This window comes from Oratosquilla oratoria, chromosome 44, assembly GCF_046742065.1.
Source record: "Oratosquilla oratoria isolate Oo_2021 chromosome 44, ASM4674206v1, whole genome shotgun sequence".
In the NCBI taxonomy this organism is placed as follows: Eukaryota; Metazoa; Arthropoda; class Malacostraca; order Stomatopoda; family Squillidae; genus Oratosquilla; species Oratosquilla oratoria.
In genome coordinates this window covers 6,909,849-6,924,848 of record NC_134820.1, presented here as the reverse complement: position 1 = coordinate 6,924,848, position 15,000 = coordinate 6,909,849, and the positions used below count along the sequence as shown (strand labels likewise).

The following is a 15,000-nucleotide window of genomic DNA, read 5'->3' as shown; positions in this document are numbered from 1 at the left end:
CATTATCCTTGAACATGGGCATATAGGTAGTCGCTTGATTGAATTTCTTGGTGACAATTACTTAATTCAGCATGTAAAAGAGCACACAAGATATGGAAACTTACTCGATCTTTTGATCACTAGCCGCGAAAGCATGGTAACTGATGTAGAAGTCGGTGAATCTGTTGCAAATAGCGATCACAACTTAGTTAGATTCAAACTCCTAAACAATTTTAGAATAGATACTTGTGTTTCTAAAATACCCGTTTTCAGTAAAGCTCAGTTCATAGGACTACGTCAGGAGCTTCAGCTTACAGATTGGGAGGCAAAATTAAACGAAAGACCTGTAGATCAGATGTGGGAAATATTTCAAAATACGCTCACTAAGATGATTCAAACTTACATTCCTTTTAAGGACAGACGTCCCCCAAATCAGGCTCGCCCAAAGTGGCTCGACAAAGAAACTGAAAAAAGTATTGCTAAAAAGAGACAGGCTTATAAGAAATATAAGTGCTCGGGTGCATCTAATGACTATGAAAATTATGTATCAATACAGAGAGATTTAAAAAAGACAATAAGGAAAAGAAAACGACAATACGAAATGAACATCGCTGATAAATCCAAAGAGAATCCCAAAGAATTCTATAGTTACATTAGAGATAAAAAGGTTGTTAGAAATCACATTGGTCCACTATTATCTGCTGACGGTCAACTTGAATATTCAAATGAAGGAATGTGTAATATCTTGAACAATTATTTTAGCTCGGTATTCGTAAACGAAACACCTCAAAGTGAATTCCAAACTGAAACCTGTGAAAAGTCTGGGGTAAACTTACTCACTACGGTAAATATAACAAAAGAAAAAATTAAAAGGTGTATAGACAAACTCAAAGTTAATAAAACACCAGGGCCTGACGGTTGGCATCCAAGAATCTTAAAGGAAATGAAAAATGAGATTGTTTTTCCACTTTTCAGACCATTGCTGTAATTTATCTAAATCTTCTTGAATATCTAATTGGTTTGAGTGATCATTTGCCACTCCGCACAGTTTTGTATCATCAGCAAATATGGAAACAGTAGATTTTAGTCCATGGTCTATATCATTTATATATACTATGAATAGAAGTGGCCCAAGAACGGAACCCTGAGGAACTCCACTTGCAACACTTTTCCATCCAGAAGTTTTTCCATTTAAAACAACTCTCTGTTTTCGACCATTCAACCAATTACTAGTCCAACCTAATAGGCTACCACTTATTCCATGCAAAGCTAATTTAGTAAGTAGTCTTTCGTGTGGGACGGTATCAAAAGCTTTTGCAAAGTCTAGATATATTACTGTTTTAGCTGTTCTGGTTCTGTCGTAGTGAAAAATTCACACGTTCCATGCAGCAATTTTTTGTTATTTACAGTCCAGTTGTCTGATCGTTTCCGAGTCGTCATCAATGTTCGCATTCTAAGGCTGAATTACGGTTTTAGTAACAAGATAAAAAGTCGATGTATACGAGTCACCGGAAGGTGCCACCAGATCTACAGGACTCCACCGGATCTACAGAACCCCGATGGATCTACAGGACTCCATAGCATCTACAAAGTTCCACCAGACCTACAGAATCCCACCGGATCTACAGGAGTCCAACAGATCTACAGTACTCCAATGGATGTACCGGACTCCAGCGAATCTACCGGACTCCAACGATTCTACAGAACTCCACCAGACCTACGGAACTCCACTGGATCTATAGGACTCCACCGTGTACTGACAAAATATCACAATTTGCTTATTCTAGAAAATGAGATTTTTTATATGCTAAGATAACACGGATTGTTACTCCATAGTACCCAATGATGAGTAGGCTAAGCTTTATCTAAGATGAGGAGCACCACTTGCAGATTCATCCACCACCCATCTAAGGTGATACTACAACAATTATGTAGTCAGTCCAAAATATACGTTTTCTATAAAAGTAAAGTGTGAAAGAAAAGAAAATAATATTGCGTTTAAGGAAAGACTATACTATATGTTATCCTTCGTTTTCGCCTTGTAACTAAGGGTTCAATCCCCAGTAATAACTGATAACTGCCTCTTGCGCTGGCTTTCCAAGGATATAAGGTAAAACTGATTACTTTGGCTATAGTTATGGGCCTCTAGATGTAATAAGATTTTCGTTTTCTTTTTCAACAGCCAAAGATATATTTTTAACTCGTTCAACATTGTAAACAACATCGACATCGTTTATTGCAATTAAACAGATTCACAAAATGAACTCATCATAGTGAGCTATGAAAAGGACTATCTTCCAACATGGGCAAACTTATCTTATAAATTGTTTTTAACAAAAAGACAATTCTGTATTTTGATAACATATTTTTACCATGCATGTATGTAATATTGTCGGAATACACATATTGAGATGCCATCTGTATTAGTGAACAAACCTTATCACTGAATTATGTATGCATCTGGTCTATTTTTTGAGAGCGTTACTTCTGAAATCAGGAGTTGGTCCTCATATTGCTCACTCAAATAGACAGTGTTGACAATATCAACTAAATCACATAGACCTCGGTCCCTCTGACGTGTTTGTCTAACGCCTCCAACAAAGTCATCCTTGAAAATTTCACCCGAGTGTGACTCGTAAGAAAAGACCTATTCTGGGTTTTCATCTCAACAGCGTCGCATAAATTCGCCCACCTCTCATACTTTCGCGCGCAACACTTCCATGACATTTCTCATAGGGAATAATAATATAAAGACACACTTAAAACTAAACAATACTTATCGTTCCTTTTCTTGCATTGGGGATTTCTGAAATAAAGTATTTTTGTTAATAACCACAACTATACATCTTGATTGTAGTAACCCTTTCCATACCGAATGTCACTTTTGTTTTTATCCTGGTTGCAGCCAAGCTAATCTACACATCTGGCAACCCCACAGGCCATCTCAATAAACCCCCTCCTAGTTAGTGGCATTTTTCATCTTATTCTAACTACCTCAACGCAATTCGATTCATCTCCGTGATGCCCCCTCAGTCTTGAAGGGACCATGAATCTAAAGAAGCCCCATCGAGTTTCATGAGATTAATCAATCTGTCGATTAATTATTACTGCCACAAACCACTATTCAAACAAGTTTCATGACAGGACAATACATGATGTAAGAGAGTTGGATAAGGTGGCGGGAACACAAACAAAATTAGAGAAAGCTAAAATAGTCAAGATGGGATGAAAGGAAACGAAAGACAATGAATTCGATGTTAAAAAAAAAGTCTTGTAATGAGCAAAAGAGGTTGATAATATAAGAAAATATGTCCCAGAGAACAAAAGAAATAAATTAATTGGCAAATAAACGAATGATGGAATGACCATAACCAGACAGGGTGGAGGTAGAGAAGTTGTCTAAAAGTCGTACAGGAAAAGAGAAATTAAAAAACGTATAGGATCTTGATCGAATAGGACACAGGTAAAGAGGGTTGTGAGAACTAATGATAAGAGGTTGATTAAAAGGTGAAAGATATAGGTTTTTATATATAGGTTTTTATGGAAAACTAAGGACAAAAATTAAGTAGACATAGCCAGGAAGGCGAAGAAAGTAAAGCACAGGGCGGGAATGGCTATGGTACAGAGGGAGGAAATTATGGGGGAGGGATACTTTGAAAAAGAAAAATACTGAAAAGAAGTGTTTTGAAGTGAGCGGAAATGACACGCAGTGAGAGGAGAGGAAAGTGGAGGAGGAAACTGAGGGGAAAAAGAGAGATGAACATGTTAGAAATACCAAAAAGGGAGGGGTGTCATTAAGAGAAGGAATACAGGAGCAAATGTTAAGGATGTGGTGGATACTCGTACATACGAATGGGTTCAAAGAATCTTTGGTAAATGCAGAGGGTAAAAAAACTATTCAACGAATGGGAAAAAAGAGGCAGGAAGAAAAGCCAGATTTTTAGAGAAGTAAGCCTACTTAGTATTCCGGGTGTACAAGATGTGCAGAAGAATATTAATTGAAAAAAATAACCTAGAATATAGAGAAAGTGAGAAAAGAACGAGAAGTTAGGAAGGGGAGGGGATGTTTGGATCGAGTGTTTACAATGAGGTAAATCTATGAGAATTTCAGAGATAAGGAATTGTTTGTTTTTCATAGATTTAACTAATACACGTAACAGTATGTATGAAAGATTATCATAGAAAGTGGTGTAAAAAGGCAAGAGCTTTAGGCAGTAATTTTTTTTTTTTTTTTTTTTTTTTTTCTTGAGGCAAAGATGTGTGATGTTAACGTAGTTATTAGATATTGTATGGCTGAAATGAGAAAAGATGTTGGAACAACTCAAGGAAAAAATCCATTACAAAAACAACAGTGCAACATCATTAACAAAGATTTCTCCTAGTATCAAGCCTACAACTCCAGAAAACAGGACGATATCAAAAATGCTACTTAAGATAAAGCTAGACGTAAAAACCACTACTCCCTTTCCATCAGAGATGTAGCCATTGCAATATAAAAACTGAAAAAGTGAAAAACCCCGACAATATATCAGACTTCCGTCTATAACACCTCGACCAAATAATAATAAAGGCCATAGCAAATATCTTCACCCACTCCTGAAGCACAACAAAATCCCAACAATTTGGAAGAGAAGTATACATGATTCCCATCTTACAAAAAAAAAAAAAAAAAAAAAAAAAAAAAGCAGCCGAATACCCGGCAACCAATCTCCCTCCTATCCACCATATATATATACTCCATTCCAATTAGAAATTACAGTCAATTTCTTCCGTGCAGCACGGTACACTTGGTAGTCCTGCAGACAGGCACCAGCAAATCCTCACCTCAGAAAATATTAAATTTCTCCACTTTATTCATTAGACAGGAAATTTTGGTTTCAATCTTTAAAAAGAGCAGTCATTCTACATAAAAATTCATGAACACGATGGTGCATTCAGATTTCACATAGAAAGCCATAAAAATTAAAATTAAGTATTTCATAAATATTTTGCGTCATGACGCTCGTAGTGCTTGGGAGGGAGAGAGGGAGGGATGGTAGTTGCTGACTCCTTCTCTCCTCCTCCTCCAGTAAAGTATCATCACGTGGCACAGATGCAATAGAGGATAATATAATGGTATATGGAAGGGATTTTCCTCTCTTAGCTTTTCAGTACTTTGATATGTCAATCATGCAAAAGTAGCAATCATCGTGATGATTCTTTGGCTCTCGTCAAATTCTCGGCATAGCAAATGGCACTGATTTTCTTGCACCTTTCGACCACGCATCTAAATTTTACCGACAACTTCCACATATTACATGAGGGGCTCATGTTTTTTTTTTTTTTTTTCTTTTTTTTCTTTTTTTTTTTTTTTGTCACCCATAATCATTCCAACGTACAGCAATGCAGTAACATGAAACCACACATATAACAGAATGAATCTGATGAATTCCTGCATCCTCTTGTAGCCTTGGTCGAGAGCGTTAATATTTATAGTATAAACCTAAAGAATAAATAAATAAAATTGTAAGCGACAACTGTAATTGTGTTTTCCGTATCCCATACATTTATTCATAATAGTATAATTGTCTATATAACTAAAACGGTCGATGGTAGAAGAAAAGCAAGTACATATATGGAACCAGCGTAAAATTTTGCATTGAAAACAATTTAAAAAATTAAGAGAAACAAAACTTTTGTGAAATTTTGTTACCCAGTGTAATCTCTGGAGACGGTAAATAGGTTATATTGAAAATTCACATTACATAAGAATAGTCTCTTGTAAGAATGACGGAAAGCGAATACTTTCTTATAATAGATTAAATGGTGAATAAGTTAGAAGGATGAGGAAGAGGAGGAGGAGAAGGAGGAGGAGAGGAGGAGTCGGCAACTACCATCCCCCCCTCTCTCCCTCTCACGCGCCACGGACGTCATGAAGCAAAATATTTATAAACATTATTAATCTTAATTTCTTCATGACTTTCTATGTAAAATCTCAATGCACCATTCTCTTCAGGAGTTGTTTATGTAGAGGAATAAATATCTTATTCTACACTTGTTATCATAATTGCTGCGAACATCGATTTAAAGTAAAGATAATTCATTTTCCTTGACTTCAACTCCACATAATTACTTAGTTTCCTACCCTATCGAGTTTTGACAATATTGTTATAGTTGTAGAATGACTGCTCTTTCTAATGATTGAAACCAAAATTTCCTATCTTATGAACAAAGTGGAGAAATATAATATTTTCTGAAGGAGGTGAGGAATTAGCGTATCTCTGGTGCCTCTGTGGAGTAGGAGTCTGCAAGACTACCAACTGTACTAAGCTGCATGGCAGAAATTGAGTGTAATTTCTTATTGGAATGGAGTATAAATTGATGGAAGAACAGATCTTAGAAAAAAAATCAATTTACGACCACCTGCCTCATCAAATCAACATGGATCCTAAGAAAGTCACTCCATCGCCATGATACAAGTATCACTCAACAAAAAGCCACCACAAGAAAAGACAGAAATGGTGACAAGAGATATGAATAAGGCATCTAATAGTCCCCTGACATATCCTATAAAAATATCACAGAGGGTGACAACAACAAAAACAAGAAATGGCTAACAAATTTCTTAGTTGGCAGAGACTATAGAGTACCCAAGAAGAATTTCCTTCGGGGAAATAGGCAAGAACTAGTTTACCAAGAGAGTGATCAACGAATGGAATAGACTCAGTAACCAAGTAGTGAGCACTGAAACTATCAGTTACTTTTAAGAAAACGTTAGGTAGTTTTATGGATGAGGGTGACATGTGGTAATGGACTTGGAACTTCCTAATGTATGCCTTATGGTCTCTTGTAGTCTCCTTCATTCTTATGTTCTCATGTTTCTCAAGGGGCAATACTTGCACTATTGAAACTCTTCACCAGTGGCATCCCTATTATAAATCGAGAGCATCCAATCAAGGCTCTCACCTATGCAGATGACCTTACAATAATAGTCCAGCACAACAATAAAAAAAAAATCAAAAAATTCTCAAACATAGTAAGGCAATTTAGACCACTGACTGAGACAAAACAGAATGGCACCCACGATTCAGAAATTAATTATCAGTGAAATTGCTCACCGCAGACAACCATAAATCAAAGAACCATTCAACACTCAAACTGAATGGCCAACTCCTTCCATTGTACAAAAACTGTGAATTCCTAAGCCTCACATTTGGTATACACGTGTTCTTAATCCCACACATCAAGGACCTAACAATAAAAAACCAGCAAGAAAATAAACATGCTAAAACCAACAACAAATGCAGGTATTGGTCAGCAGAAAGAAACACTAATCACAGTCTGCAAACAACTTATAAGAGCCACACTCGACTTCATCTCCAAAGCATAGTTCCCTACGATCAAGAAAACAAAGACATCCTATAAACTGCATAAAATAAAACATTAAAAAATAATACCAGGATGCACTAAAAGCATCCTCAGTGGAACCTCTACACTCAAAAATCAAAATGGTTTCCATTGAGCAGTACTACATATTTCTACGCATGAACTTGAAGTTCACCCACCCATCCCATCACATAACACAAGCACAACAAACTGACCGAAAAAATAAACCAGGAGTATACAACCTAAACATCCATAAAAAAAACATGTACACAGTTATACCGAAGGGTGTTATGGAATCTATCAAGCATAGTAGTATATGGCGTTGTCGTTATTTATGCACCAGGAATGATTCGAGTTTTCAAGTCACTTGTGCTCCCTGTCTTGCTGTGAGACATGGACATCGAATGCTGAGTTGAAGAAACGTCCCGATGTCTTTGGTACTAGGTACTTTCGGAGAATCATGGGGTATCGCTGGAATGACTTCATATCAAACCAGAGACTATACTGTGAGACTCAGTTTAGGCCAGTTACCAGCATAATTCGTGAACGTCAACTCCGGCTATATGGGCATGTGGCACGTTTCCCTGATGTTGATCCTACTCATAGGGTTGTCTCCACAAGAGACAACCCTCGATGGAGAAGAGGACGGTGACGTCCGCAGAGTTCTTGTCTATGGCAGGTTGATCAAACCTGTCGAGAACTGTTTGGAATGGGAAGAGTGGTTGCATGGGAGATTGCTCGAAGAGAATGTGGGGACTGGCGCTGGCGTGTGAGTGAACCAACGCGCTCCCAGGCGTAAGCCCTCAATTGATGATGAATCATATCACAAGATTAGCACTTCAAGATCAACCCCCCAACCTCCATACTCCATATTGCTCCCCATGGTATCTATCCAACCAAGGAATTCACTTTATGACCATCGAGAACTACACTTGCATGACTGGGATCTGGCCACCACCTAGATTTGAAACGGAATCAACACATGATAGGCCTGGCCACAGAACCAAACTGCCCTAAATGTAGCCACCACAAAAAAGACATAACACCCCATCCTGCGCCCCCCCCTACCCTATATTTACCGAGTCTACAACAAAACATCTCTTCCTTGCGTGACTTGTGGGCCAATCCGGTGGCCCTTGTCGGTTATTTGGGGTCGCTGTTCTCCTGCAAGAGTGACCTGGGACAATGGGTTGATGGATTCCAGCTGAAAAGGTCAATTGACCGCCAAACCACCAAAATGTAATCACTAGACCATCACTTCTTTAAAAATGCAAATCGTGTACAAAGCATCTTACTCACCAGTACTTCTGTGATATAAGGAGCCAGTATGTAACTGGAGTGCCCTACAAAGGCACACAGAGCCATGCCTTTACCCCTGACACACGTTGGGTTGAGCTCTGCTATGTATGTGTAATTAATCTGTAAAACAAAAACATATAGAAGTAAGGTAATTGTTAGTTATCAAGGTAGTTGTTAGTTATCAAACTGAAGTATAAAGTATACACAAAACCCACTAAAACAATTTTATTCACTTCTACTCCCACCATGACATTAGGGCAAAGAAGGAAGTAGTGATAGGCTTCTTCTTTAGGGCACTGAGAATATGCAGTGAAGAATACTTAAAAGAAGAGTGCGCGTATATCAGGAAAACTTTTTTAGAATTAAAATTTCAAGACTTCCTTATAGATAGATGCAGAAAAGAGATCATCAAGATTCTGGAAGGCCGTAGGCAGCAAGGCGGGACACTCAAACGTCTCGTGTTACCGACGTCGCCACCAACCTGACTCGTATTCTAAAAACCACCAACTTGGAAGTAGTGTGGTAGACCAGTAGGACAATTAAAAGACATCACAAGGACGAAAATAGGCATCGGAAAAACGCCGAACAATAAGGTCGGTGTTTATTGGACCCCGTGCTCGGAATGTGAAAAATCCTACATTGGGGAAACATCATGCGATCTAAAAACCCGGACGTCCGCCATGATGTCACCACCAACGCGTGTGTTGCACACAGGAACAGTAGCAACCACCTGACGGACTGGGAGAATGCAGAACTTCTAGTACGTGAACCTGACAAGATTCGTAGAAAATGTTTGGAAGCAGCCATCATACAAGGAATCCACACAATTGAACAAAACAGGGGCATGTTCAATATCTCATCCCACCTAATTCCTTTAACATTGTCCACAAAAATTTAAGCCATCCCTAGTTACCCTCCAACCCCAACCCCCAGTAGACATTTGCCCACCCTTCTTATTTTCTTCTTTTGTTCCTCGGTTGTGATTTAATGTCCTTTACCCAGCCAATTGTTCCATCTCATCCTTGACCTTTCCTGCTCCCAGACATTTGGTCCACTTTCTCCTTAACCTTTCCTAATATTCAGGGACCCCCTCCCTCCCCCACCTTCCTTCCTCTCTCCCTCCCTCCCTCTTCCCGTTCCTCCAGTTCTTCTTATTAAATCTCAGTCATGTGTATTACGACAAAGTACTTGAAAAAGCTGTAACAAGCAAAACGTCGTACTAATAAAGGCTCCGTCCTCACATGGCGTTTCTTTTGATACTCACACACACACACACATACACACACACACACACACACACACACACACACACACACACACAAACACACACAAACACACACATATATATATATATTTATATATATATATATTTAAATATGTATATATATATGTGTATATATATATATATATTACATATGTCCGGCGGGCAATTTCCATTTGTTCCTCTTGGCACATGCTCCATTTAGAGCTTACTTACCTGCGCCAGATGCTAGTGAATAATGGTTACTCTAATCAAGACTTTGATAGTGTAACTAAGGACTTACTAGAACGCAAGGTTGGTATGAAAACATCGGACCAAGCCAAGACCGTTACTGTATTTTATCAGAACACTTTTTGTAGCTCTTACCGACAAGATGAGAAACAGATAAAAGACATCATACATAGAAATTGTAAGCCAATGGGTGATTATGATAGTTTAAGAGTAACCATATTCTACGACAACCCCCGTACCTGTTCCCTTGTTATGAAAAACAATCTGTCTGGCAATGGCGGCATATCATCAAGAACCAATGTTATATATGAATACCGTTGTACTTCTGGGGACTGCGCACCCCGTAATTCTACATACATTGGGTTCACGATATGCCAAACTGAGTAGACGATTGTCCCTACATTTACAACAAAGAGCAATTAAACAACGCCACCTCTAATACCACCAGGCTGTAATTGATAGGGAGAACTATCGTGAGAAGCACAGTGTAACAAAATAAAGTAACTAAAAATGCTTGAAGCCATCCACATAATGGGAAGAGCTCCAATAATCAACATTCAATCCAACATGATTTCTGCCATCTCGTTATCTAATTCTTCTTCTAGATTTGGAGCCCAATGACAGCAACACACCCACCTCCTTCCCCTCCCCCTCCACCACCTCACCAACCCCCACTTGACCAGCGTGATGTCACCGCGAGACGACCTATCTTTTATCTGACTCCCCCCCTCTCCCTCTCCATTCCCCTCCCCCTCTAGGGCGAAATATCCGCCTACGCAGAGGGTCAAGATCCTTCCAGCGTTCCTAAGTGGCCTATATTTAATCCATGTTGTCTGTACAATATTGTCAGTTGTGTATCATGTAGTTTTGTAAAACTGTGACTTAATTCTTGTAAACTATTCTGAAGATGACTCCCTGAAGTCGAAACGTCAAATTAAATATGGAGGACTATGGAAGGCTTGTATTTGCCCCCTCCCCCTGAAATGAGATCTACTGTGAGAAAAATTGAAAATCTCAGTAAGAAGATTAATCAGTGCCAGAATACTGTCGTGTTTAACACTATATATATATATATATATATATATATATGTATGTATATATATACATGTATATATGTATACATATATGTATATATATACATATATATACTGTATATATATACATATATATAAATATATATATATATAATATGTGTGTGTGTGCATTTATGTGTATGCAGTATATGGTAAGGGTAGAAGGAAAGAACACAGGAGAATTACCGAACACAAAGGAGGCACCTGAAACACCGCCATACCTCGAACGCCATGATCAACCACATTCCCGAGTAGGTGAGGACGAATGGGTGATCATTGAAAGATTGAATGAAATAATGACAAAAGCTATGGAAACAGCACAAATATGCCTTAATCAGATCACCATTCATAGAGGGGCTTTCCTCTGGTGGGCAGCTCAGCAGAGGAAATATCTGTGAAGAATGGAGTAAGGCTCCAGGATCAGGAGCTTTACATGGGGCGGCACATTTATGGAAGTGGCAATTCTAGTCCGGACATGCCACCGCCCACAAGGCTGACAAAATAACTATAGTAAGAAAAAGAGGTGAAAGGAACCATGAATATTTTACCGTAACGAACGAACGTACGAATTTTGCGTTAGAATCAACAGAATATTAAAAAAAATTCCCTCATCCCTTCTGCAATAGGGACGTTAAATACAGTTTTTTTAAATATGTTTAATCATTTCGCAAGCCAGTAGCTAAAACAGGCGGTAAGGAATGATGGGGATGTGAAGTGGTGATGGAGGAGCGGGGAAGCGCGGGTGGGGTGAATCGTCACTGAGAAGTTAACCACGGGGCGACACTCAGGCATGTAAGGGCTCTGACATGGATTTACTAGGTCATCGCGGCGATGGAGCGAGACTGGAACGACGGCCAACTAGAAGATCTCTTTATATAAGCCCATGCTTGTTCAGTCTTTTTTAGTATCTCTGAAGAAAAATGTGTCTATCTGAAACGTTAAATATATGAAAATCTATCAGGATTTCTCCTGCGTTCCTTCCTTCTACTATCTTCTACTTATCAATAGGATAGCGCAATCAGAATCGGGATCGTCTCGCTTCTTTCAAGCCAAGGGTTCGAGAACCACACTTCTCTCCGATTCCTAGCAGTTACTGTTACTTTCCCCATAAGTCCAACCGCATAGAGCGAAGGTGACGGCTTTGGACGTGGCTACTCAGCGACTCCTGGCGTAGTTTCCTTATCACTTTACTTCTTATATTCATCTTCTCCCTATTCTTCCCCAACTTTCCCTCCTTCTTTTTTACACTATCTTCTCCCTTCTCCCCTACTCCCTACCAAATAGTAATTCTTCTGTCTAGGTTATATAATTAAGATTCTCCCGATATATATGTTTGCGAACTGCGCACACACTTGGTCGTGACAAAGATCATATAGAAAGGTCACCTACCAGGTAAGCCGTGGCGATGAGAGACATGGCTAAGATCATGAAGAGCCACACCAGTTCCACGTGACCTGCAGGGGGAATAGGAACCGAATTGCAAAACGGGTCCTGATGAACATCTCTGGTAGGGGCGAGGGAAGGCAAAGGGGGACGGAGGTCAGAGGGGAGGGGGAAGTAGGAATTGGGCCCAAGTTAAATTAGATATGATGTGCAAGTCCTTATGAGGCGTTTGGAAGCCAGAGGTGAGTTAACCCCCCTTTCACAGTTTGTTCACCTTGGACTGGTGAAGTTTCAATGTAGAACCAGAGCGCCCTCAGCAGATGGATTAAAACATTTGGCGGAATACATACACTAACATAAGAGAAAAAATTAGGAAATTATGAAAAAATACAGTTCAACGAAACTGGAAAATATTTTCTGTCGAGTTCAAATTAACTAATTATACGTGAGGAATGGGTAGAATTATAAATCTCTGTCCAAATGGGTGATATCAAGACTAATCTAAACCTGAGAAATATCCTCTCCAATAAATTTAGAAAGAAAAACAAAACGAAAGTCAACAGCCTTTCTTGCTTTAAGATTACAGATGACCAATGATATTCTCAACTTAGCTCAATTGGGGAAAGACCTCAAGAGGTAAATCCCCTATGAGTGATCTCCAAGACCAAGGATTACGATCAACTTTAAGAAATTAACTCCAAACACCGAACTCACCTTTGAGAGCGAGGCAAAAGAGGCTACTGCCCCCACTTAAGACAGATAAGCTGATGAGAAACTTAACTCTTCCCCAGCGATTGCCCAGCACCAGGGCGAGGACAGGGGAGGCCAGGTCCGCGAGCCCAGTCAACGCGACATAAACAAACGGCGACCTGACGTCAAAATGAAAACAAATGAGTAACTGCGAGGTAATCAGCTTCTGCGAAATATTAAAAAGAAGAGAATTGGCTATATTGTATCGTGCAGATTTAGTGAATATTCTACTTTGTAAAGCTCCTGAACGGTTGGTTTATGATTCTTGAAAGTGATTCTTCGACGTTCCTTGGATTTTTTTGTTCTAATAACAATGAGGTTTTCAAACTGGGGTATGTATATCACTCAAGGTTTGTCAAGGGGTACACACAGGACAGATAAACTAGAAATAAGACGCTTCAAAACTGCAACACTGTCCACCAAACGTCGATTGTACCTAGCCCTTGTCAGACCGATTCTGTGCTAGTCCCGGGACTAAGCCAGCTGACATGTTCCACTAACAACTACGACCATCAGAGGGTTCAGAATGCCGCTGCCAAGCTCATCACGACGATGGAGCGACTTCAGAACCTCTGAGTCTCTACACCGAGTTTCCAACATCCGTCCACTCAACCAACACAAACACAAACTTCACACGAGACACCTAGAAAAACTGCACGACAGACACAAACACCTAATACAACACATTACACCTAGACCACACCGTACAGACTATCTGTCAGCTGCGCCCCTCCCACGTGCGGTGTACACGATAAGTCGTGTATAGCCGCGCTTATCAATAATGTATCCCTTCACCAGCTTTGACTGGTGATAACAACAATAATAATGATAGTAATGATGATGATCTAATAATAATAATAATAATAATAATAATAATAATAATAATAATAATAATAATAATAATAATAATAATAATAATAATAATAATAATAATAATAATAATAATAATAATAATAATAATAATAATAATAATAATAATAATAATAATAATAACAATGTATATAGCCCATTAGTTGTCAAGCTATATGCATACACGTTGGAGGCATCAACCCTCTATGTGTAGAATACACACACAACCATATCGCAAACAAAACTAACACAACTACATGCACAAACAACTACATAAAAATTTTCTTCTACTGAAATTACTTTCATTTCCAACTTTCTCTCCTACTACATCTTCTCATTTCAGTTTACCTGCCACTAAAATAATTTCCAATTTCTCTATCTTTCTCTAAGACTAAGCCTTCTACTCGTTTTCTAACTTTGTTGGACGAGGATAAAGAATAGATAAATACTCCTATGTAACCTAACGGTTACACATTAATCCCAGTTTCCAACCCCAAGTCTCCTGCCCATGTCTCCAAATCCACGACACCACGAAATAGATATCCTTAATCGCCCGGTGGCAAAAGCCCTTTTTTATACACAATTATCTTTTCATTTTCTTACAGACATTTTTCCCCTCACACAAAAACCGATTCCGCGCGGGTAGTCTTTGAGGGGGTTGACACGGTTTAGCTAACGGTTCGTCGAACGCGGTTCGACAGACACGTGTTTAAAGTGATGTGTGAACGTGTGAACGGGGTATTTGGTTGTCGAACACGTTGGTTGAACCCCAAATACCCCGTTCACACATCATTTTAAACACGTGTCTGT

General features: G+C 39.0%; 1 protein-coding gene across 1 annotated transcript in view; it reads right to left on the bottom strand.

Moving 5' to 3' along the window:
- Window positions 1–15,000, bottom strand: part of LOC143022209 (organic cation transporter protein-like) — a 46,918-nt gene that overhangs the window by 2,061 nt on the left and 29,857 nt on the right. Inside the window, exons 10-12 of the mRNA XM_076180317.1 lie at window positions 13,306–13,460; window positions 12,598–12,662; window positions 8,644–8,763 (exon numbers count right to left, since the gene is read on the bottom strand). Of these exons, the coding sequence (XP_076036432.1) occupies window positions 8,644–8,763; window positions 12,598–12,662; window positions 13,306–13,460 (340 nt within the window). The remainder of the gene's footprint in view (window positions 1–8,643; window positions 8,764–12,597; window positions 12,663–13,305; window positions 13,461–15,000) is intronic.